The 24501-nt window shown below is 37.1% G+C and overlaps 4 protein-coding genes across 8 annotated transcripts; 3 read left to right on the forward strand and 1 right to left on the reverse strand.

Moving 5' to 3' along the window:
- Positions 1 to 277: 277 nt before the first annotated feature.
- On the forward strand, positions 278 to 5735 carry LOC113115981 (GA-binding protein subunit beta-2-like). 2 transcript variants are annotated; one of them, XM_026283759.1, is made up of 8 exons: positions 278 to 642; positions 1431 to 1538; positions 1627 to 1794; positions 1882 to 2076; positions 2220 to 2370; positions 3175 to 3342; positions 3418 to 3536; positions 3623 to 5735. In XM_026283759.1, the coding sequence occupies exons 2-8, from the start codon at positions 1431 to 1433 to the stop codon at positions 3956 to 3958; spliced, it is 1245 nt and encodes a 414-aa protein (XP_026139544.1). In that variant the 5' UTR covers positions 278 to 642; the 3' UTR covers positions 3959 to 5735. The 2 variants fall into 2 exon arrangements, with proteins under 2 accessions (XP_026139544.1, XP_026139545.1); XM_026283760.1 differs by having other exon boundaries at positions 279 to 642; positions 3178 to 3342.
- An 81-nt stretch (positions 5736 to 5816) lies between these two features.
- On the forward strand, positions 5817 to 7610 carry elp6 (elongator acetyltransferase complex subunit 6). The gene is made up of 8 exons (XM_026283764.1): positions 5817 to 5918; positions 6084 to 6210; positions 6287 to 6365; positions 6525 to 6595; positions 6694 to 6818; positions 6929 to 7133; positions 7219 to 7374; positions 7454 to 7610. The coding sequence occupies exons 2-8, from the start codon at positions 6157 to 6159 to the stop codon at positions 7574 to 7576; spliced, it is 813 nt and encodes a 270-aa protein (XP_026139549.1). The 5' UTR covers positions 5817 to 5918; positions 6084 to 6156; the 3' UTR covers positions 7577 to 7610.
- A 550-nt stretch (positions 7611 to 8160) lies between these two features.
- Positions 8161 to 14440, forward strand: LOC113115980 (succinate-semialdehyde dehydrogenase, mitochondrial-like). The gene is made up of 10 exons (XM_026283758.1): positions 8161 to 8856; positions 9662 to 9745; positions 9846 to 10016; positions 10129 to 10245; positions 10725 to 10868; positions 10942 to 11085; positions 11984 to 12142; positions 12274 to 12437; positions 12697 to 12755; positions 13258 to 14440. Exons 1-10 carry the CDS (start codon positions 8569 to 8571, stop codon positions 13467 to 13469), a joined length of 1542 nt encoding a protein of 513 aa, XP_026139543.1. The 5' UTR covers positions 8161 to 8568; the 3' UTR covers positions 13470 to 14440.
- Positions 14114 to 24027, reverse strand: kiaa0319 (KIAA0319 ortholog). 4 transcript variants are annotated; one of them, XM_026283755.1, is made up of 21 exons: positions 23804 to 24027; positions 23336 to 23440; positions 21818 to 22524; positions 20913 to 21069; positions 20702 to 20800; positions 20537 to 20634; positions 20344 to 20431; positions 20161 to 20256; positions 19937 to 20069; positions 19538 to 19766; positions 19215 to 19338; positions 19004 to 19136; positions 18536 to 18684; positions 18051 to 18202; positions 17810 to 17948; positions 17222 to 17381; positions 16947 to 17083; positions 16746 to 16868; positions 16398 to 16488; positions 15396 to 15487; positions 14114 to 15256 (listed from the first exon to the last, which is right to left on the reverse strand). In XM_026283755.1, exons 2-21 carry the CDS (start codon positions 23382 to 23384, stop codon positions 15093 to 15095), a joined length of 3120 nt encoding a protein of 1039 aa, XP_026139540.1. In that variant the 5' UTR covers positions 23385 to 23440; positions 23804 to 24027; the 3' UTR covers positions 14114 to 15092. The 4 variants fall into 4 exon arrangements, with proteins under 4 accessions (XP_026139540.1, XP_026139542.1, XP_026139539.1 ...); XM_026283757.1 differs by having other exon boundaries at positions 20537 to 20631; positions 23336 to 23467; XM_026283754.1 differs by having other exon boundaries at positions 23336 to 23467.
- Positions 24028 to 24501: the final 474 nt, after the last annotated feature.

The raw sequence follows: 24501 nt of genomic DNA on the forward strand, positions 1-24501 counted from the left end.
TAATAATAATAATAGTGCACACCGATAATCTTGAACTTTGGGAAACTTTAAAATCTCAGCAGTCCTATCCTAAATAAAATAACAAGTCGGAGGAAATGTATTTCCATAAACCTATTCGTTTTCAAAAGCAGAGAAGTGATGAGCTGGCGCCAGTGTTTCCCAAACCTGTCCTGCAGGACCACCTGCCCTGCATCTTTTGTCTGTCTTATCTAACACATCTGATTTCACTCATCAGCTCGTTAGTAGAGACTGCAAGAACTAAACTGGGTGTGTCTGATTAGGGAGACATACAAAATGTGCAGGGGGTCCTGCAGGACAGGTTTTGGAAACACTAGCCAATACATCTTTCGTCTGGTGTCAGGATCTCGTCATATACTGGATATGCAGTAGGGGGCGCTACAAACATCTCAACTTTTAAATACTACCAAAGAAGAACCAATCAAATATTTCTACATCCGGCACCGTTCGTGCGCCATCTTTGACGACAAATAGCCCATCAATGTTATTTTGTTTTCAAAAAGTATCGAAAAGTATGATAGAACACCAAATCGCATAAAATAACTGAAGCATACGACTGTTTTTTTTAACGGGATCCAGCGTGTTATAATACAGTAAAAGTCTTCGGGAAACATTTTTGGCGAGGTGAGCAGCAGAAGTTTTGCTTTATTCTGTTTACTAGCAACTGACTGCAGGAGTTTGATGTACTGTTATAAAAAGAGATTTAATTACATATTTTATATGGTATTGGCGATATGGTAGCTGTAGACGATTACATGACAATACGAGGACTTGTTTTAAGACTTAAGCGCAACTTGCTAAAACTTGTTGTATTTATAAATGCGCACTTTTAGTCATGTTCTCTAACGTTACTCGTCTTATTATTAGCCTGCTCATAAAAATAGTTAGAAAAAATACTGTATGTATTACGAAAATGTCGTTAACATAACCAATAAGGTTACGATATTAATTATGTTTCTTATTATATAGAAATCAACCCTTTTTTAAAAACGTAACACTATCTAATTGACAGTAAACCTGACTAAAAGTTTGTGAAAATGTCCGTCCAGCCACACAGTAATATTGTCAACAAAAGGACGGAACCGACTTCCCCCGGAACTTGCTTTATCATACAACGATGACTATTTCCCCTTCTGTCATTGATGATGAATTGTGTCGAAGATTAATGTACACATCCGTTTCCTGGCACTTAATAACACTTGATCCTTATGGAATAAAGTCTTAAGACTAATATAACCACATGGCCACCACACTATACATTTTGTATATATGGAAACCATCTTTTGGGCATTTTCTTTGAAAACGTGCACCTGGTTAAACACCTTATGATTGTAAACATGGTTGTCACGAAATAAAGCAATATTTCACTATCAACTATATTCTGATGCTTTAGACCTTATTTGTGTGATTAGATGTCGCTTGTGGATTTGGGAAAGCGCTTGTTGGAGGCAGCACGCAAAGGACAGGATGATGAAGTGAGGTCACTTATGGCCAATGGAGCTCCTTTTACTACAGACTGGGTGAGTTGTATTTGCTGCTCAATGCTTCTATCATCAGCAGTTCATAATCTGCAGTTTACTATAACATGAGGATGGTAATCTGTTTTAGCTGGGAACCTCACCACTTCATTTAGCTGCACAATATGGGCACTACTCCACCGCTGAAGTGCTTCTCCGTGCTGGAGTGAGTAGAGATGCCCGCACTAAAGTGGATCGAACCCCCCTCCACATGGCTGCGGCAGAGGGCCACTCAAGCATTGTTGAGTTGTTGGTCAAGGTAATAACCGATGAAAGCACAACAGCATTAGTTTAGTTTTTTGACATTTGGACTTTTTAGTTTAGATATCTGTTATATCTGGGACAGAGTGGAGCAGACATCAATGCCAAAGACATGCTGAAAATGACCGCCCTGCACTGGGCTACGGAACATGGGCACAGAGGAGTCGTGGAGCTTTTGATCAAAAACAGCGCTGATACTCACGCCCTCAGCAAGTTTGACAAGACGCCTTTTAACATTGCGGTGGACCGAGGAAACACTGAGTTGATGCTGTTGTTACAGGTAAAAATTAAATCACATTTTAATGATGTGTTGGTTATCAGATGTCAAAACATAATGTAAATTCACCGTTGTGTATTTAAAAACATTTACAGGCAATATCAAGGCTGCAGTCTCATAACTTGATGGTTGGTTTGTTATTCTAGGAGGGAATGCAGAACCAAGTGAACATGAATCCAGAGAGGACTATCCTAAGCAGCACGTCTCCCTCCACCGCCAGCCCTCAGTTCATCATCTCCTCCTCTGGAGTGGTCAATCTCTCTGATATTGTTCTCACTAATGCTAAGGCTAACACAGGTATGAGTTTCATTACATTTTGTTTTTCCATGCTTGTTAGTAATGAGTTTTAGATAACTTGAATAAAAAAAAATGTCCCTATGATAATGGCTCTGTCAAACTGTTTTCTCCACCTGCCCTGTCAAAAATCCTTTAGATCATAATTTATTGCTTATTTAATTTGTTGCCTTAATGCAAGGAGTTTTTTTCCATTTACAGTACACTATCCATTCAGAAGACTGGGTTCAGTAAGAATTTTTAAAGGAATTATAAATTTTTCACAAGGACACTTTACATTGATTATAACTGACAATTTATAATGTTACAGTTTTTTTTTTACTTTCTATTCAGTAAGCAATCCTTAAGTATCACACTTTACACAAAAATTTTAAGCAGCACAACTGTTTTCAACACTGATTATAATAACAGATATTTCTTGAGAACAATAAATAGCATATTAGAACATTTTCTAAAAGATTATGACACAGAAGACTAAAAGACTCAAAGAAAATAATTGTTGAAAATGTAGCTTTTCCAATCATAGGAATTAACTTTTAAACATACAAAAATATTGGAAAAATAAAAATAAAAATAAATAAATAAATAATAAAAAAAGAGAGAGAGAAACTGGCATTTTATTTACTCACTAAAGACAATTTTTCTTGCATTTTGTGCTTGATGAATGTTTAATTTGACATTGACATTTTGCAGCAGTATTTAATTAACCAGTTTTATTTTATGTAATGTTTTATTTGAACTGAATGCACATAGAAAATGTGGATCATATATAATATCAGTGTAATTCTGACTGCTGCTATATCCCAGCAGGAGCTGCAGAGAGTGTGATTGCTGCTGATTCGGTAGATTCTGCCATCCAGCATCTTGTAGGGGAAGATGGCCAGAGAGTCATCACCATAGTAACCGACCAACAGGGAAACCTTCAGACTGGCAATGTGGGACAGAAATTCTTTGTCACAATGCAGGGGCAACAAAGTGAGTAGAATGCTAGTTTATAGTTTATAGACTTTGATGCACTATTTCTATTCTAACATGTCTGTATATATTTAGTGGTTGCAGTGCCAGCTGGTCAGATTTCAGAAGAAATCATAACGGAAGACACAAAACCAGTTCCAACACGGAAACGGAAATTTGAATTAACCGTCAACCACACAGATGTCAAACACAAGGTCTGACGAGCAGAGGTTCCCATTTAATTCTTACTTTTTGGAATGCAAAATCAATTTGAAAGTAAACTGTTTGGGGTTTTCTATAGGAGCCCGATGAGAAGAACAGTCGGGAACTACTGGAGCAGCAACTTAAGGAAGCAAACAGAAAAGCCCAGGAGTACAGACAGCAGTTACTACGAAAGGAAGAGGAAGCTGAGCAGTACAGGCTTAAACTAGAGGCCATTGCAAATGGGCAGACCAATGGAACCAGCACAGAGCCCCAAGAGGAAGTGGTGCTCCAGGAAGAGGAGGAGGAGGTAGTTGGCGAAGAGGAAGTTGTCATGTTGCCAGAAGGGGCCATCATCATTAAAGAGGAGCCCCTTGACTCAATGACAGGAGAAACCGTAACATTAGTAGAAGCCGCCTCTGAGGGCACGCCGTAGCAATGAACCCAAAGACTCAAACACTCAGGAATGACATACTCTGTGTGCCTGGAGTGTGACATTGTATTTATTTATTGTAAATCATAACCTTTTGTTGTTATCCTTTTTTTTTTTTTTTTTACTAATAGCATTCATTTTCTGTACAAACCTCTTCAAAGATGTAGCATGAGTTATATTTAGGTGGCCACAACGATGCTGAGCTGATCAGTTTTACAGAATTGGAAGACCAGGCGTGTCTTTTTAACATACAGCAGTGCAAGTTATGAAAGATTTAGTGACAATGCTTTTCAATCAAGTCCCATTATGCACCTAGAAAGCATACTATACAGTTAGTATGCACCATTGTGTACTTAAAGGAACATTCTGGGGTCAATATACATCATTTTGACGTATTTTTTTAATGTGCAAGTTGCGGTTATAGTAACGCACTTTCGATAAAACATAATATGGGACAGTGTTCTGGTGAAGCTGAAATTTTTGTTAAATCACCTGAAGATGCAAAATTAGCCTTTTTAAAAGATTCCCAGGGTCAGTGAACCATGAAAATATTGTGCAAAAATTTCTGGGTTTACTAGCTGAATGTTTCTTGCCTGGTTCAATGTTGTGCGGTATTGTTAGCACGATTTTTGTTTCTTTAAAAAAAGAAAAAGCAAGGTCGTCAAAATTGCAATCGCAAATGCTGTCAATAGAGCTTAACTTGAGCTTAGGACATTCCTAAAATAGTGACATCAAATTTAGAATAAAGTTTAACAGTATATCATATAAAGAACAATACTAGACATTATCTAGCTTTGTTTAACATTGACCTGCTCCTGCAGTGTGAGGCATGTCTTACTGATGCGATCAGCATCTGATGGTGTGATAATCAATCAGTAGCTATATATTTACTTAGTAAACAGACTCTTTCATGTATCATATTACTTTTAGCTGTTTATAAAGATAATTTACTCCATTCAGAGTAGAAGAATGAGCAATGGTTTCACTTTTTTTTTTATCTTGCATCTTTTCTTTTGTTCTATTAGACACTAAATCACGATTTGCATTGCAATGTTTTGTGCTCTAAAAAGTATGCAACATGTCTTTGCTTGCATTTCATGGTCTGGTCCATGAGCCTGTTTTGACTTTCCCTGTAAAATTTACCAGCTGTTTTGTTATATAGATGTTAACCACTTTTACAGTCAGTTATCTTTGCATAGAAAAAAAATGTTTTGCATTATCTATGACATGTTTTCCGGGTACACAGCTGATCATTAACATTCCATGAACTGAATTTCAAGGGCTTGCATTACCATTTCTGTGCAAAACATATTTGAAAATGTACAGTTTTCTTCCATCTAAACCCATGAATATTAAGATTTTTGGAGGACAGCATGCTATTTATTTAATGGGTGATTCATGTGCTCAAGACAATGTTTTCCCTCGCTTTTTATGTATTTAGAATTTATGTTAAGCTGTCATCAGCAGTGCTTTATAGGTAAAAACATTGATGAACTGTTGAAATTAGTTTTAGGTCTAAATCAAGTTATGTTACACTTTTGTGGTAAAGTTTAACAGGCAGAATAACTTGTATTTCAGTGTTTTGAAAGGAAATGCTTAGAATTCTAACTAAAAGCAGACCCAAGGACAAAATGCATAACAAAGATCAACAGTTTGTCCCTGATTTTTTTCATTTGTATATATTTTTTACATGTATATTTTGTAACGAAACACTATCTGCTCCTGTTTTAGTGCACTTGCAGCGTTTTTGTCTCTGGTCAAAATAAATATTTTTAAGGTTTGGAATATCTACCAGTTTTTAAAGGTTAAATAAAAATGTCTCTACCAAAACGCGTTTTCGGAAAGATTGTACTTATGCGGTTTCCGTACCCTCGTTGACTAGCATAACAGGCAAACTTGAAATACTTCTTCATATTTATTTGTAGATATTTAAAAGAAAATTTTGTTATTTCAGACCGTACGGGTACGTTATTAATTTTATTTTTTAAATATTTTCTTCGTATTTTCGATACTTTTAATACTTAACGCTAATATTAATTTAGCATGCTAACATCGGTAACTTACATATAACAGGAACCTATGCACCTCAAATGCTTTGCTTTAATTTACAATCGTGTTTTTTCAACAGCATTAGAAGGTCTGGAGAAATAGAGACGAGACATTTCCTGCATAACTGTAAAGTTCATCTCTATCTCACAAACATGTTTCCAGAATTGAACAGTATTCTCAATTCCACTCCGGACAGTTTCAAATCGGTAATTTACATCCCTTTACAAGCTTGATGTAACTTCCTAGATGTCAGAGTCTGACCGATGTTTTCTGTACTTGTAGAGTGACTTTATCCTAGCGTCAGACAGACGAGCTGATGCATCATTCCTTATTCATCACTATCTGTCTTTCTATTTACGTGGTAAGCGACTTACTGTTTGTATGTACATATATATATATATAGAGAGAGAGAGAGATAGTATGTGTGTGTGTGTGTGTGTATATATATATATATATATATATATATATATATATATATATATATATATATATATATATATACATATACTTATATTTCCAGCTGGCTGTAAGGTGTGTTTTCTGGGTCTTGTGCAGTCCTTCAGTCACTACAGTGCTGTTGGTCAGAGGCTGGTAAGTTTACATCAACTTGATCTATTTAGACTGTTTTTTTTTCATTAGACATTTTGTTGATGACATTTATATTTCTTGATTGTAATCTTTTTGCCCAGGGAGTGAGTCTGGCACAGGCAAGAGAGAAGGGTCAGCTCGTGTTTCTTGAAGGACTGAAGGATTCTTTTGGAGTTTTATTACAGGACACCAGTCAGCAGGAGACACAACCTTTGAGTTTTCTCAGGCACGTTTAGTATGTTATAAAATCTAGTTTAAATACCTCTACCCCTCATCTCTATTCCTCCTCCTTATAATGTTATGACGGATAAATGAATGTTTGTTTTGTCTTTCTAGATCCCCAGGTGCTGGACTGGAAGGTCTGTTCAGATTCGTGGAGCGTTCTGTGCGTCAGAGTGGAGATGGTGATGCTGGTGAATCATGGGGTCCTCCAGTGTTACTCATAGATGATCTCAGTGTGCTCCTGAGTTTAGGTGTTAGTGTTGGAGCAATACTAGACTTTACCCTCTACTGCCAAGCCACCGTGTGCTCCGAGTTACAGGTGAGTCAGTGTCTGAAATAATGCCAGATGCAGTTGGTTTCACATTGTATTATGATATATTAACTATAAATGTCTTGATATCCAGGGAAATATGGTAATTCTGGTGAGATGTGAGGAGGAGGATGCAGATGATGATGAAGAAGGGTCAAACCTGCTTCAGAGGGGACTAGTTCATCAGTGTAACTTGGCTTTACATATAGAGGGGTTACCCACGGGCTACTGCAGGGACATACATGGACAGGTGCGATTTCATGTTAAATTTTATGCTTACTCTAATAATAAATAGCTCTGAAGTAAGCTGATATTTTGGGATTTTTTAGATGGAGGTTTGGTGGAGACCGAGAGGAGAGACCATCTACAATCAACGAAAAATATTTCACTTTAAAGTCCACGATAAAGGAGCATCGTTTTTTGCTCGAGGGACTTCTAGTGCTGTTCTCTAAGTTTTCAAACGAATAAATACGTTTTCACATTGAATCTCTTACTGAACTAATGTCATTATTTAGTTTGTTTTATATTGTCTTTATGTCATTGTTTAAAGAAACCTAAAAAACAAATAAGAGCTCAAGGAAAATCCATTCTTAGGTTGGGAATATTTGAAAATAATATTTGATTTCAATAAATACAAGTTCACCATACATTTAAAGAAGTTTTTATTCTTCTCCTTGAAGAATAGAGACCATGAGAATCTGAATTCTTAAAGGTACATTATGAGATTCTCTGTAGACTAATCAGTTCTTTATTTGTAAATAACCTTGAAATATATACAGAATATATTTGTAGATTGTAAAAGTAAAATATTGTAAAAAATTTGTAAAATTATGTAAAGTTGTCGCAGTGGGCGCTGTGGTGCTTTTTTATTTTTTACAGTATTGTGATTAAAACATTTCCGTTGTGTGATTCATTATGATTCATTTCGCAAGTCGGTTCCTTTGAACAGTTCGGTTCCTGGCTCATTACAAATCGGACATGTTCTATGGTTCACTGGTTTACTCTGCACGGATTCGTGAACGAGTCATTTAGATGTTTTTTTTTTTATTCAACCACTTTATATATCAGTCGGTTCAACTCATTCCTCGAAAAGATTCGACTCAAAAGCGATTCATTCATGAATCGGACGTCGCTAGAATAAGGTCAGCCCACCAAATCGTCTCTCGAGTCGGGTTGTGTTTCCTGCAGTAACGTTAAGGAAAAAGCAAACTCAACACGCTGTCAATTGGACAATTGTTTTTATTACTTATTATTTTAATCTGTTTTAGGAGTGACCGCGGAAATTAATTAAGATTAACTTGGAATTTGCATGTGTGTGTATGTGCAAAGCGGTTGTTAGAACAATGTAAACAAGCCTGGACTGGACTGAGCTTGATAATAGGCTACTGCACCCATCAACCTCCTCACGAACATCTAGGTTTTATTAGACCTGTCACATCTCATCATGGGCAGTTTATATCTCTCAAGAGGTCGGTGTATTCTCCGGCAGGTGTTCTTTGGCCTACCCAGCATGCTGCAGCGGCATTACAGCCTCGATGTGTCAGCGCAGCTCCTGCGGACTCGAGCCTTCATAGAAGGGCGCTGGGTCTCCGCTGCATCCACGTTCCCCGTGTTAGATCCAGCCACGGGAGAAGAGATCGCGAAGGTGTCAGACTGCGGTACAAAGGAGGCTCAAGACGCTGTCAATGCTGCATACAAAGCGTTTCACCTGTGGAAGAATCACACAGCCAAGGTGAGATGAGGGGAATGTTTTTCATGTGCATGACTACATTAGATCGAAATTATTAACTGGTATGTACTAAGCATATTTACAATATCATATATTTACTAACAATTTTTAAAACGTTCTGGGGTGGTAGTTACACCTGATATCAGATGGTACGCAATGGTGCTGTGATGTTTAAATCAGGGTATTTTCATGTTACCCAAAGGTACTTGACCAAAATCTTAGTATTAACTTGCCGATCCCTTTCCTTCCTGAAAATAAACACAATTCTGTATGTTTTGTAATGTGTCCATTTACATAGCGCTGTGTGTTACATTGTGAACATTGTGATTATTTTCATGACAATTAAACATCTTTCCCCTCATAATTATCATTAATGTAATGTGACAAAATAACAATTGGAACGAATGACAATTTTAATTAAATAGTAAGTATTAAGTTAAATGACAATATTTATTTAAATGATGAAGTGTTTATTCATCATGTTCAGAAGTTCTGATATACAAATTGATTTCTTTGCAAAAATGGTTTGATCTGAATAATATTTTTATTTAGCAAGGATGCACTAGATAAAAGCATTTTTGTCATTTTTGATTTAGGTCACAAAGAATGACCATTTTAAACAAATACTGTTCTTTTGATCTTTGTATTCATCGAAGAATCCTGAAATAATTGTCAAGGTTTCCACAAAAATATTCAGGGGTACAACTGTTTATGAAATTGCAATTATATGTAATTATTTAAATGAATAAAAGTATTTTATCATTATATTCAGAATATCTGATATATATTAATCTATGCTCTTTTGCAGGAAAGAAGCATTTTATTACGAAAATGGTTTGACCTGATCAATCAGCACAAGGAAGATCTTGCCAAGTTGATCACAGCAGAGTGTGTAGGTATTCTGACCCATTACATCCAGGATACAACATCTAATGATTCTGTTTACAAGGATTGAGCTATTAGTATTGGTTAGAGCTCAAATGTGTGTACAGGGGAAGCCTATGAAGGAGTCTATCGGTGAGATGACATACTCTGCCTCCTTCCTGGAGTGGTTTTCTGAAGAGGCCAGACGTGTGTATGGAGATATTATCGCACCTCCAGCCAAGGACCGCAAAATCCTCTTACTCAAGCAGCCGGTGGGAGTGGCTTCCATCATTACACCTGTGAGACTTCCTGCTTCTTTCTGATAACATAACACCATCAGGCTGTAGGGTCAATGAGCTTAAGTAAAACGGTCAGCTCACAGTTATGATTTAAAATGTTCCCTCTTCACAGTGGAATTTCCCCAGTGCCATGATCACCAGGAAGGTGGGCGCAGCACTGGCGGTGGGCTGCACTGTGGTGGTGAAGCCAGCCGAGGATACACCTCTCTCTGCTCTGGCCCTGGCTGAGGTCTGTCTGTTTCCATGCAAGACTGCTTAACTTGACATTAACCAGTCTGCAAGACCAGGCAAACTTTGTAGATGAACTACCATTCAAAAGTTTATGGTCGGAACGATTTTTATTTTTTAAAGTAATAATTAATCAGGGATGCGTCAAATGTAAAAAAATTTAATCTAAACATTGATCCTTTTAAGAAATGTTTCTTGAGCACCAAATCAGCATATTAGAAGAATGTTTTCTGAAGGATCATGTCACACTAAAGAGGAAAATTCAGCTTTACTATCACAGGAATAAATTACATTTATGTTTAAAATCTAAAACTGCTATTAAAAATTGTTATAGTATTTCATAGAATTACTGTTTTTAGTGTATTTTTAAACAGAGAAATTAAGTTTAAGGATAAGAGAATTATTTCAAAAACAATTAAAAAAATCTTACATGCTGTATGTATATGACAGAATGAATAATCCATTGTATTTCTTATCTAGCTGTCGGTTCAGGCTGGTATTCCTCCTGGGGTGTTTAATGTAGTGCCCTGCTCGAGAGCAAAGACCCCTGCTGTGGGGGAGCTGCTCTGCACAGACCCTCTCGTTGCCAAAATCTCATTTACTGGCTCCACGGCCACTGGCAAGGTAAAGATCTCATTTCTGTGTGCAGTCCATGTTCACCATAATTTAGTAATCGCTTAAGTAAATGCTTTTGCAGATACTACTAAGACATGCTGCAGGAACAGTCAAAAGGGTCTCCATGGAGTTGGGAGGACATGCCCCGTTTATTGTATTTGACAGTGCTGATGTAGATAAAGCTGTTGCAGGAGCGATGGTCTCCAAATTCAGGAACTCAGGCCAGGTGAGTGTGTTTCAGTCTTAAATTAAATTGATTTTATTTAATGCAAAATTTTCCTGTTTATTTTTGGGATAATTTTGACCCTTACATTGACCCTTAACACACTTTTAAAGGAGTCATGAACTGCCTTTTTTAAATTTTGAACTGTTCTCTGAAGTCCACTTATAATGTTATCAAGATTATTACATCAAAAAGCATAATTTAGAAGTGATAGGCTGTTTTCTGTCCTGTTTTTGACCCCTCTTATCAGAACGCTCTATTTGAATAGGCATGATGGGTTGTAGACTTGGAAGTTAACTGTTTTCATACATGGATGCTCCTGTGATTTAGTTTAAAAATGTGTAAATACTCAGTATGTGTCAAGCGATCTGTAATAACAGACAAAGCAATAATGACCATGTCATAAAACAGTTTCTCAAACTTGTGTTGTAACATTACAGTCATCTTTTAGTTTCAATTTTTCTGAAAACCTGCATGTCTACTACATGCATTAATCGGTGGACGGGGCAAAAAAGGCAGCAATGTAGAAGCAGGTGTTGATCATCTTCTTTTAGACACACTATTACATCTTGAAGTGAAACATTCCACGACCTGTGGTTTTGTCAGACTCCCTTCCTTCAAAATAAGCATCTTTAGACTAACAAGAATGTTTTGCGTTCTGAAACTTACAGGATGTTTTTAAAGTAAAATGACCTCTTATATCTCAAAAGAATAAAAGTGAATGTTTTTCAGAAATAATGAGTGAAATTGTGGACTTCAGTTACTCATAAGGTTTCAGAACCATGCCATTCTTTGAAGTACCTTTTTTAGTACCATGTAAACAATATGGTGTACTTGACATATTTGTCACTGTAAACAGTTATTCTCCATTTCTGACCTGTAACGTGCCTCTCTGCTGTAGACCTGCGTGTGCTCCAACCGCTTTTTGGTGCAGAGTGGAATCCATGATGCTTTCATTCAGAAGCTGGCCAAGGCTATGGATGATGAACTGAAGCTTGGCCATGGCTCAGAGCCCACCACCACACAAGGGCCGCTCATCAACACCCGCGCCGCAGAGAAGGTGCCGATACAGTAATCAGTTGATTCTGTTGGAAGCAAACACAGATGTCAATGTCAACAAGCACACACAAAACAGATAATTTGGTAAAGATGATGGGTTTAGTGGTGTTGATCAGCTATTGTTTCCTTCAGGTGGAGAACCAGATTGCAGATGCTGTGGCACAGGGAGCAGTCATAGTTCGAGGTGGGAAGAGACTGGAGGGCTCCTTCATGCAGCCCACCCTGCTGTCCAGTGTCAACACTGACATGCTCTGTATGCGAGAGGAGACCTTCGGACCCCTCATTCCTGTTGTTAAGTAAGTATTTACTATTTATTGGATTACATGGCTTCATATTAACCTCAAATTTAAAACAAATTTTATTTTACATATTTCATATATTCATATAACATTGTTTCTGAAAAGATCTTGTTTGCATCCGATTATTAAAATTACAAAAATGTATTTTATTTATATTTATTTAGTTTTTTTTTTTTTTTTTTTGTAAATAGGTTTTAATGGGCTGTATGTTTCAGTATGAAAGTCTGTCAGCTGCTGAATTATTTTTCTTCACCAGGTTCAACACAGAAGAGGAGGCACTCGCCATTGCCAATGCTTCTCCTGTTGGTTTAGCAGGTTTGTCCATTTGTGCAAATTAATCTTTTTTTTTTTTTTCCTGTGTAGTTTCTGATTTTACAAAGTTTTATTGAACAGTCTTGAGTTTGCCTACTTTTTCCTCACATGCCTGTTTATTTTTTAGCTAAGAGTCATTTTATTGAAAGCATGTATAATAGGCTAAATTACAATTTTTCTAGTTAATAATTTGACAAGTCGAATTAACCAATCATGAAATAGGTCTCTTGAAGCGTCTTGGAGACATTGCCACAGTTCTTTTGGATTGCGTCTGTCTCAGTTTGTTCTGTTTCTTCATGTCATTCCAGACAGACTGGATTATGATGAGATCAGATTTGTGTGTATATACATATATATATTTGGGACCAGAAAAAGTCATATTTTCTTTCAGCTTCACTGTATCGTTATGGGTGTAGATGGTCAAGTAAAGCAAAAAGCTGCAACATAACTTCTATCACTTGTCTCTTTCTGTGGCATAATATTCAAAACTGTTTTCTTTCATCAGGTTACTTTTACTCCAGAGACATCAGTCAGATCTGGCGGGTGGCGGAGCAGATGGAGGTGGGCATGGTTGGGGTCAACGAAGGTCTGATATCTGCCACAGAAGGCTCATTTGGTGGAATCAAACAGTCTGGAATGGGCAGAGAAGGATCCAAATACGGCATTGATGAGTATCTAGAAATAAAGTACATGTGTTTGGGGGGACTCTCTCTATAAAGACTTTACGCAATACTAAAATCATGAATCCACTGTGAACTATTCTCTTTTAATCATATTTAACTGGATAATGACTATACTGACTATAGATATTTGTTGTAGAAATGGGTACAAATAGTCCTCTTTGAGATTCTGTCCATCATAACTGATTGTGGTATACTTGTTACTCTGAAATAAGGTTTTGAACACTAAAAAAATATATTTTTATCACTGAAAAATATCTAAACAGACTTAAAGCAGGATAAATTTACTTTTGTGTTAGATAAGATAATATATATCTTGTACATTTTTAGTTTATTCTTCTTGATTTAATTATAGACAAAAAAATAAGACAAACTGATGTTTTTTTCCAGTGTTAATAATTTGGCCACAAAATACAGGGATGGGAGAGAAATCAAAGCACAATATTTCTTAAAAAGTCATTTAAATGTTTAACTTAAGTGTTCTATTTTTGTAATTCTAGAAATAGATTAAAACCATTACAAAAGAAACTGTGATGAGATGTTTTTGGGTGCTTATGCTGCTGGATAGAAACTTTTTATTTCAGGCAATACAGCATAGAGATTCAAATTTGTCATTGTGGCCAAATGTTGTAATTGTCAGTGCATTTTTTTTAACTGTTCTCTGTTGTAATGTTTTTTTTTAATTGGTGCAAATATTAATTTTCTATTGATATACCTAATTGTAAGTGTTATATGCATGACAATGTTTAGAAGTATATTAATTTTCTTACCTTGTAAGTGGAAATTTGCAGAAAAGCACACAAAGGTAAAAAGACTATACATACATCTGAAAGCCTTGGTAAAGAAACATTTCAACTTCTGCCGTTCATTTACTTGAGCCATTTTTATCACTTATTTAAAATTAATCCTGAATAGGCACACTAACACAGAATTGCACACTCTTATTATTCATGTGAACTCAACTCTATAAATATTGAACTTTTGGAAATAAAACACTTTTAAACTTGGTAAAGGGCCATATGTCTTTAATTTTTTGCATCTCCAGCTGCATTAAAACCCCCAAAAAAAGAATATAGGAGAAATGCATCTCCTTGTCACAATGATACAGATGGCTTCTATTGCAATTCCAGCTAAAGCAGACATTTTTAAAAGGTTTTAAAACCAGAAAGCTATAAAGACAAACACAAATGTACAGTATCAGGGCCAAGACTGAAGTCTTACATGAACATTCAGAAAGTTCAGTAGAAATAAAATGTTTTGCATAAAGAATGGTATTTGTTTTCTTTTTTTGATTTTGCTTTTCTATGCATAAGTTACTTGCAACTTCTTCCCAAAATGTATGGTAGATGCATCATATAAATAACAAAATAACTGATGTCAATTGCTTGCACTGTCACCAAAACATACAAGCGTTATTAAGAGCATATTGAGGACTACTTTGATTGTGTGAGTTGAATGCACAGGTCTTTTTATATCCATGAAGAATATGCTAATTGTTAATTGAAAGTAACATTCAGCCAACCGTTGAATATTCATTACCGGACCAAATGCATTCAGTAGTCAGTAGTTTAAAAGCCCATTCCTTGTCTGCATCTGTATTTGTGGAACATCCAACAACACCCTTAGTTGTAAATATTCATATGACGTGTCCATGTGAGACTCAACTCTCCACAGGACAAAGGCTGAGAGTGTCTCCATTTCTGAGCGCTCCATTGGCTCTGTTCCGAGCTTTCCCATAGTTGAAAAGGTTGTCCTGCTCACTGTCCAGCTCTGATTCGGACATCATCAGGCTGGAGTTGTGCTCTGTGCTCCTGTGTTTAATGTCTAAAGATGACAAATGCAGAAAAGTGAATGCAATAACTGCAATTACAAGCCTCATAAAAGATCTACCCCAAACAGTATCAAACTTCTTTCCTCACTACAAAAATACTGGGGCATAAACTAATCTGAGTCTGAAACTTACTGTACTTTGGCTGAAGCTCCATCCTCTCTTGCTCGTCCATGTTGTCTAGTATTGTGTACTTGGTTTTCTTCCTCACTTTAGTGCGTCTCCCTCTACAACAATCAGAAACAAACATATGGCTTTAGAAACTCATACCACAGGTACACAAAATCACAAATGTGTCATTTTAAAAAGGTTCCTTCTTTCCCATAGAACAAAAACACAATCCCTTGTCAAAAAATCAAATGCAATAAACGATTCCAGTAAGAAAATCACACAGGATTCTAATTAGAATTTTTTATCTATATTTTGGAACCATTCCTGTAAGATTCCCCCTCTATGAATTCTCAAGTCTTATAAGAATCCCGTTGAAATGGTTCCAAATTATGATAGAAATACCAATTTTTTTGTAAATTTTTTTTAATGAGGAAGGAATCATTAGCGTTTCAGCTAATAATTCAAAATGTCTTATTTTGGGTTCCAAAGAAGTAGTCATACAGGTTTGAAATGACATGAATAAATGATGACATAATTAACATTTATGGGTGAACAATCTCTTTAATACTGGCAGTACTGACATTAAAACATTTTAAATGCTGAATTTATTTGATAGGAAATACTGTAAAAAGAGTAATTACTACAATTACTATAATTAGAGAACAATTACTACATATATTTTCATTTAAATCTCAGTGCCACATGATATTTCAGAAATGTTTCTAATATGCTGATTTGGTGCTCACAAAATACTTTCAATATTAAAAAAAAAAACAGTTGTGCTGCTCAATATTTTTGTGGAAACCATTTTTCAAGATTCTCTGATTAATAGAAATTTTAAAAGAAAGGCACGTTATGAATAGAAAGTTCAAAAGAACAGCATAAATATCTGCCACATTCCATAAATTTAATTTGTCCTTGCTCAGTAGTCATTCCTTTAAACAACAATAAAAAAAAGCCCAACATTTTGAATAGTAGTGTATGTGACAAATATTTGTCTACATGCAGTAACGGAATCTTTATCACCTTTTACAGCAGCAGACACAAATCCAGCTGATGGACAAGAGGAAAATGATGGTCACGAAACAAGAGATAGTGACATACAACACGCTCCAGTCTATAAAAGGAGACAGAAAAATAAAAAGGTTGGCAATGCAACCTTTCCATCACACATTCTAATATTTTCATGACAGGACATCAGCAAAACGGAAAGCATCGAGGTGTCACATAAGCAAAATTTCATGGGCAAAAACAATCCGCTGCATGAAGCATCTCTTCATGTACCACACCTTACGACTAAACCTGCTGCTATCTTATTTAAAATTTCTCATTTACATGAAAAAACTTATTTGGAGACAAATAGGTCACACTAACCACAATTGCTCACGCCATCATCAAGAAAGCGGCGAATGGGGTTCTCCATCCAAAGAGGGTCACAGGAACAGCTCTTTGTTATGGGATCACACTGACCACGTCCAGAACACAGCAGCAAACACACTGAAATATTCACAGCAAAGGTCAAATCAGAAAGACTGCATTGCCAACCTTTTTATTCATTATATAAAAGTCACTTACTAACTGTGTCCACTCTTAAGACCTTAAAGAGCAAGAAGTCACTTTTCTCTCGCAATAGCTGGTTTCTCAGCAGGCGAGCGAGCTTAGGCCCCGGAAATGTACCATCAGGACCCTGCACTGAAAACCTAAATACTGTGCTAAACACAAGAAACACATGTAGAGTTTAACTAAACTAGGGTTAGTCTCTAGTAATTATGATGATTAGCTTCATTTTAAAAACCACACATGTTCTCATTTGACTGGATCAGTGAGTTTGGTTGACATATGTGTAGTACCTGATGTCTGACTGGCCATGTAAGCCCTTCAGTGCGATGTCTGAGTCCAGGACGTGTAGTAATGCGGCCAGCTGTCTCACCACTGTCTCCTTCTGCTGCTGACTGACCTGAGCCACGCCCACCTGCAGCTCAAGCTCCACCTCCTCTCGCTCGCGTGGATCTGCATACAAATATCAATGGTATCAGATGAGCAATTTGTAAATTAACAGAAAGCAAAATGACTTATTTTTTTGTATTTCTATTCAGCAAAAATATTTAAAAAGTGACAGTCAATATATTTACAGTGTTACAAAATAATAAAATAAATGCTTTTTAAAACTTTCTATTCATCAGTGAATCCTGAAAAAAAATTGTTCAACAAAAATAATGTTCACACTAGAATTTGTATAAACCCTTTAGAATATCAGTTTTTATTTACTGTATTTTTTATCAAATAAAGGCAACCTTGGTTATATAGTATAAAAAATTTGCCCCGAACCCCAAACTTCTAAATAGTAGTGTATTCTGAGCAGGTGCAACATGCCAAATAAATGATACATTCTGAACATCTAGCAGCCGTTGTCTTACTATGATTGAGTAATATCATACCAGGGCGTACTTCCACAGTAGCTGTAGCCATGCTTGAGCGGCCCTGGATATCCATGACCCGGAGCTGGAACAAGTACGTTCCTTCTACCAGGTTGGCGAGGTAAAGGAAGGCCTCATGATCTGAACCATATAACACATCCTACTCTCAATGGAAGTGAAACAAAAAAGAGAGATTATCAGGAAAAAAAAACACTGAGCCGCAGCAAATGGTATAGAAAGAAAATACAAATATCTCACTCACCCCGGCAGCAGGGCTCTGTTCATCTCTGACCCAAAGAAAAGACACATTTCCTGTTCCAGTGTTGGATACGGAGCCCCTGAGCACCAGAGAGTTGTTGGGGAGAGTCAGTGTGTGGCTGCCGCTGGCATGGGCGACCAGTGGCAAGCTTTTTGCTGTGAATTTGATAACACACAGGATTGCTGGAAACTTCCTAGAATATTTAGTCTTTATTTTTTAACTGCTTTTCTATTGTTTTGTCAAACGTCTAACAGTCTTCTTTTTTCATGAAATATTTCTCTTCATAAGTGTTTTTGTGCTGTCTTTCTTTAAAATAATTGTAATCTGGTTTGCTGTTTTCTGACATGCATGCATTTTAAATGTGGATTAGGTGTCCAAATATTTTGGGGGGTCAGTGTATTTACACAAAGAAGAAATTAAAAACATAAAAATTACAAGTGTATAAATATATAATAATAATGTTAAGACACTTGCTTGATTCTGCTCACCTTCTTTAATGGTGAGGGTCAGGACTGAACTGTCTGTTTCTCCCTGCTGATCTGTCACAGTCAGCCTGAACTTGTAATTCCCAGATCGCAGGCCAGTGGCTATGGCAACTGCTTTATTGGCATCTGTTATCTTCAAGCCTGGAGGGCCACTTCGCGGTTACACATGAGGAGAGTGGTGACGGCACATCAATACACTTTTCACCAAGGGTGAGTGAAAATTTTGAAATGTTTAATAATGTCTTCTGAAATACTAGACAGACGATGAGGCAATAACAGTTCCTACCAAAGCATTCAATATGCCATATTTGTCCTGTTATTTATGGAGTGGATGGACATTTTTAAGACTTCACATGTTTACATGTATTTACTCCATGAACCGGCTCATTGTAAAGAACTAACTACTAGATGGGTCATTCATTGACCAGACATCACTAGTTATGCCAAGTCAGTGAGTCAGTGTGCTGGTACCTGATCAAGTCCCATTGGTAGCTGATGATGGCCTGATCGTCAGTGCTGTCACTGCCATTCAGTGTGATGCTGCTGACAGGGAGGAGAAGCTGCCTGTCTGGTCCTGTTACAGCGACTGGTGCTTTGTTGGCTACTACACAACAAAATTGAATTATAATGTATGCATAGTTTTTCATCATACACACAGATAGGTGAAGTGGGTTTGTTTTACTAGGCAGCACTGTGACAGAGACGGTGTCTGAATCCTGTTGACCTCTGGAGTCAGTGACTGTCAGCTGAAACATGTACCGACCCTCCTGGAGATCAGAGAGCTGCAGGAATGGTGATCTCACATCCTGAAAACAAGTAGCATATGAATACATCAACTCAACATTTTTGTCTCCCTAAATTCACAAATTGCATTACAGTTGTTTCAGCAAATACTATTTAGTGCTGCAGCGTTAATATTAACCATAACTGACAAACTCCAAAAAGTGTCCTTAGCAATTTCAAAACAATACATCTGTGCACTAGAAAAAGTAAAGATCTTATTACCTGCATAGTGACCTTTTGGGTCAGGCTGCTGGGATGGAGAGTCCAGAGGTAGCTCATAATGGCGTGGTCATCCGTGCTGTGGTTACCCCACAAGGTGAGGAGGCTGACGGGCAGGGTGATGACCTGGTCAGCGCCTGCTCTGGCCTGAGGAGGGTCATCTTTTGGTATGCTGACCCTTACTGTGGCAGTGCTGGAGTCAGTCAGCCCATCAGAATCAGTCACTGTCAGCCTGATGTGGGCCAAACAAAAATCAGGTCAGGATAAAGTTAATGAGTTTAAGCCAAATTAAAAAAGCCCCAGAGGAATTGGCCACCAAAGATTTCAACAGCTTCAGAGACAGCAAATGAAAATTGAAAACTGCACCATACACAGGCCTATTCATAAAGTACAATCCCTTACTTGAAGGTGTATTCTCCTGGTGAAAGATTTTGTAGCTGCACTACTGGTGTATCAACAGGGCCTTCAGGTTTCCAAAAAGGGCCATCCACCTTCTCCCACAGGTAGCTGACTATTCCAACATCATCCACACTTTCTGGGAAGCATCGGGATGTACGTTTGGTTAAAAACTTATGACCTTAATGATGTAAAGGAACAACAGAGAGAAACCGACACAAGCTACATACGACTGCCATTAATGATGAAGATGGAACCTTCTTGAAGAATCCCATCTTGGCTCGTGGGCAGAGTGACGGCTTTCGGAGGCTTGTTTATATTCACTGCTGTAGATTGAAAATTAAGGCTCATAAACATATAATACATGCTCGGTAAACAATATTAAAGTAGATCCAAAGAGGGTGCAGGTGTACCAGAGCGTACTGTGAAGTTCACAGCACTTTCTCCATACGCTCGTTGTGCTTTCACACTCACTCTGATGGTATAAACACCCACTGAAAGCTGCAATAAAGGAAACAACTATTTTTTCAGAAAAAAGACAATTGTCACATCTTCTAAATTATCACTTGGCAGTCATAGTGAAAGTGACAAGGAGTTGAATCTCACTTCTGAAATTTTGACAGACTTGTTGTGCCGCCCCTCCATTACTCCATGATGTCCATCCGGTGAGGTTACCAAAGTCCACTCATACGTGTAAGGAGCTTCTAAGGAAAAATGCACTTTAAATTATGAGTCAGGAATGTACATCATTTAGAACCCAGAAGGCCATACCTGCAGTGTCATCGTGATTTATAGAAGCAGTTAGTTCAACAGTATTTTGAGGCAGTGTTGCTTCCACAGGGCCACTAATGGACACAGTCAGCGCTATTACTGTATGTGTGTGAAAGAAAGTATGAGATCATCTGAGTAAGAATCATAGTCATGCCTGCATTAGTAAGCACCACTAATAAATGGAAATGATGCAGTAACACATCTGTAGCACCTGGCTCTTCTGAGATCATTCGTGGTGTGGTCTCAGTGCTTGCTGGAGTAGTGGAGGAACCACTGACTGTGCTGAACCCCGATGGCTCTGTGCTGACGTCTTGCAGGACATTAGGCACAGCAGCTGCAGATGAAGTGTTCTGTGGGTCTTCTTCAACCTTTAATGAAAAGAAAGATTGCTTTTCTCAATTACTCAACCGTGTCAACACAAAGCTTGTGAACTAATACAGGAACCAGTACCAGTACAAGAGAATAAAAAGTCAAATAAGAGGAAAATATTGTGTGGTTTCCAGATTTCACACAGCAGATGAGACATGAAAGACTGATTAAGCACTTGGCCAGAGTGAGAGTACATTTAAGACATCATGTTCCCCAATGACGCCGCAACATTAAAATAGAATCATGACATTTCTAACAGTGATGGATGGGCAGCTATGTATAAGAGAAAAACCAGTTCCTTTCATTTTAATTACCATGCCGACAGCCTTGTCAATTTTATATTGATATTTTAAAAAAATTATTTTTATATTATTATAGAATTTATACTGTATAATACATATATACATATATTCATATATATATGCTGAAATGTCTTTGGTGTCACATGATACTTTAGAAATCACTCTAATATCTTGATTTGGTGCTCAAAAAGCAACTATTCTTATTATTACAGTTATATTGTGTACAGTTGTGCAGCACAATATTTTTATGGAAACTGTGATATATTTTTTTCATTCTTTGAGTGACAGAATGTTCAAAAGAACAGAATTTATTTCAAATAGAAATCTTTTGTATCATTTTAAATCACTTTACTTTTGCTCAATGTAATGCATCCGTGCTGACCCCAAGCTTTTAAACAGTTTTTACTTCTCTCTGAAAATAGCATGCATAATCTGTAACACTCACTCTTGTGTTAAGTGTTGTCATTAATGAGGGCTTAACATCAGAATCCGCTTCAATAAGAGATGATTTGCTTTCATTCCTCATTTCTGGGAAGTGACTTGGAGGAAAGGGGCTGCTTTCGAGAGGGCCCTGTACTGTTGTCAGTCTTTCACCAACTCTCTCTATCTCTGATTGGTTGAATTCTTCTTTTCCTTGAACAACTGGCCAATCATACAGTCCAGGCCGCTCTTCTTGTTCTACTGTTGCAGGATCTCTGTCTTCAGCTCTTTTGTCCTCCAAACTTCGGAAACTCTCGGCATACTCCGCATCAGTGTTGTCCAAATCCTGAATGCCTTCTAACAAGGCAAGGTCCTTCATGGGGTCCTCCGAGCCTCTGTGCCTGGGCAGGTGCTGCCAGTGGTTTGGGAAAGACTCTCCTCGAACCAGGGATTGCAGAACTAGTGTCTGCGGGGGCCCACGCTGCAGAAATGCCAGGAGAGAGTCAGTACCAGGTCTCTTCTTCGGCTGGCAGTTCTCTTTGCGCTGACAACTAAGGACATAGCAGCGATGTTCAAAAAACCAGGCCAGGTCACAGCCCGAGAGATCGCAGCAGGCCCCTGCACACTGGGCCAGAGAAGAAGCATCCGGAACCCGCAAAATACTGCTGCTCCTCAGCTCCGGAGACACTACACTCTCAGAGTAGGTTGCAGCCTGCCAGCATTGTCCCGATACTGCATCAACAAAACACGACAAATGCATGATGAAAGATATTGTGGTTTATCCTTTTAGATTCAACAAACTATATAATAAAATTTTTTTTATTATTATATATATATCCATCTTCAAGAATCGGCTAAAAACTCATCTCTTCCATCTTTATTTGACCCTCTAACTCTAGTACTCTCTATTTTAATTCTATTCTTAGAAAAACAAAAACATGCACCTTTTGTACTTGCACTCTATTTATTTACTTAACTTGTTTTCTTAATAAAAAAAAAGAAAGAGATTTATTTTGTATTCTATCGGTTCTCTTTTTAATTTATTAGGCTATACAATTAACAAAAGCAAAAAAGACCTCTAACAGTAGCTCCATAACTTGCTCCATTCTTTTCCTATTCTATCTTTTAACTTTATTTTTTATTTATTTTTATTATTTTTTTATACGATTTAAAAAACCTTGCTACTGTACATGTACTGCATTAAGATGAGACTTGTTATAGCGATGGCATATTATTGCTCTTTTGTTGATTTTGATTACTTCCATTGTCCTCATTTGTAAGTTACTGTGGATAAAAGCGTCTAAATGTAAATGTATATTAAACATGGCAAGCTTTACATGGCAAGGCAAATATTTATATAGCACATTTCGTACACAATGGTAATTTACAGTGCTTTAATTGAAAGTAAGATAATCATAAAAAATGAATTTAAGAGCAATGATGGGATCTTTTTTATACTATTTATGGATTCTAACAATAATCCAGAATGGCAGTGCAGACTTGTCTTGGTGGTAATGTAAGTACTGCAGAAATATATACTTGCCTCTGATACAGAAGAGCAACACAAGCGAGAGAATTGGTGAGAAGTTCATGATGCCACTGCTGCTTTATCACAGCAATGGATTCTGATGGTCATTCCCTCTTCAAACTTAGGTCAAAGATAGAGGAGACAACACTAGAGTATCACAAATAAACAGGACAAGAATAACAATATGGCAGGAGAATCAATCAATTAATAATCATTCAAAGCAATTCTAGAATCTAGATCCTATTTGTGGCTGGGCCTTTTGTGATTTGACTTCATAGCAACCAGCCCCTACGGCTCAGATAGCCTACCTTTGGAGAAATTACGTGATACTAAAATACAGTATATAATCGGCGTTATGTTATACTATATAATTAAACACAACTACCACCAGTTGTTATATAAAACAAGCAAATCTCAAAACACAACAGGGATAAATAGAAAGCCAACAGCAAGAATGTGCGCTATTGTGAATTGCAGCTGTACCAGTGGGATGTGACGCTCTTATTCAAGCATCTGTTTCCATGACATCGAGAATCAGCTTCCGTACTGCTGCTCCATAGCGGACTCGCGCTGCTGGATTAATGTAGGGATGAAGGTCTGCTGTTGCTTCAGGGATGCTGAGATGAAGGTCTGATATTGCTAGAGAGATGCTGAGGTGTACGTCTGCGCGAGGGAGTGTGAAACTGACGAGAAGGGCGGAGGGAGGGAGACACGTGACGTCATCTCTGTGTTGTTGCAGAAACACACAAAAGGCTACATCCTTAGTATATTAATTGCGTCTCGAGACTCGGTAAAAAAAAAAAAAAAAAAAAAAAAAAAAAAAATATATATATATATATATATATATAGATAGATATAGATATAGATATAGATATATAATAATAATAATAATAATTACATATATATAATTTCATTTAAATTAATTGTTGATATAATTATATTATTTTATTATTTAAAAACCGTTATTAAATTACCTTTATTTATTATAATATTACTATTAGGCCGGCCATAGACTGTAACAACATAATTTTCACCATTTTCACACCCTTTTCTTTTAAAACCATCTTTAAAATTCACATATCAAAAAAAATCTACTTTTCATAGTTGGAGGAACCAAAGCCTTTGAAACCGGAACACCGGCTCTGTATGGACCGGAGAACTAAAAAGGGGCGTGGTTAATT

This window comes from Carassius auratus, chromosome 16 (genome assembly GCF_003368295.1).
Source record: "Carassius auratus strain Wakin chromosome 16, ASM336829v1, whole genome shotgun sequence".
Taxonomy (NCBI): Eukaryota; Metazoa; Chordata; class Actinopteri; order Cypriniformes; family Cyprinidae; genus Carassius; species Carassius auratus.

Coding starts and splice junctions, on each gene's coding strand:
- kiaa0319 (XM_026283755.1), bottom strand. CDS start 23,384: ATGAACTTCTCACCAATTCTCTCGCTTGTGTTGCTCTTCTGTATCAGA. Junction 20,432..20,536: donor AGTCTGTCAAAATTTCAGAA/GTGAGATTCAAC, acceptor CCTTTATTGCAG/CTTTCAGTGGGTGTTTATAC. Junction 17,084..17,221: donor CATGGCCAGTCAGACATCAG/GTACTACACATA, acceptor TCTTGTGTTTAG/CACAGTATTTAGGTTTTCAG.
- LOC113115981 (XM_026283759.1), top strand. CDS start 1,431: ATGTCGCTTGTGGATTTGGGAAAGCGCTTGTTGGAGGCAGCACGCAAA. Junction 1,795..1,881: donor TTGTTGAGTTGTTGGTCAAG/GTAATAACCGAT, acceptor TATCTGGGACAG/AGTGGAGCAGACATCAATGC. Junction 2,077..2,219: donor AGTTGATGCTGTTGTTACAG/GTAAAAATTAAA, acceptor TTGTTATTCTAG/GAGGGAATGCAGAACCAAGT.
- LOC113115980 (XM_026283758.1), top strand. CDS start 8,569: ATGGGCAGTTTATATCTCTCAAGAGGTCGGTGTATTCTCCGGCAGGTG. Junction 10,869..10,941: donor GCTCCACGGCCACTGGCAAG/GTAAAGATCTCA, acceptor ATGCTTTTGCAG/ATACTACTAAGACATGCTGC. Junction 12,438..12,696: donor CCCCTCATTCCTGTTGTTAA/GTAAGTATTTAC, acceptor TTTCTTCACCAG/GTTCAACACAGAAGAGGAGG.
- elp6 (XM_026283764.1), top strand. CDS start 6,157: ATGTTTCCAGAATTGAACAGTATTCTCAATTCCACTCCGGACAGTTTC. Junction 6,366..6,524: donor TCTGTCTTTCTATTTACGTG/GTAAGCGACTTA, acceptor TTATATTTCCAG/CTGGCTGTAAGGTGTGTTTT. Junction 6,596..6,693: donor GTGCTGTTGGTCAGAGGCTG/GTAAGTTTACAT, acceptor CTTTTTGCCCAG/GGAGTGAGTCTGGCACAGGC.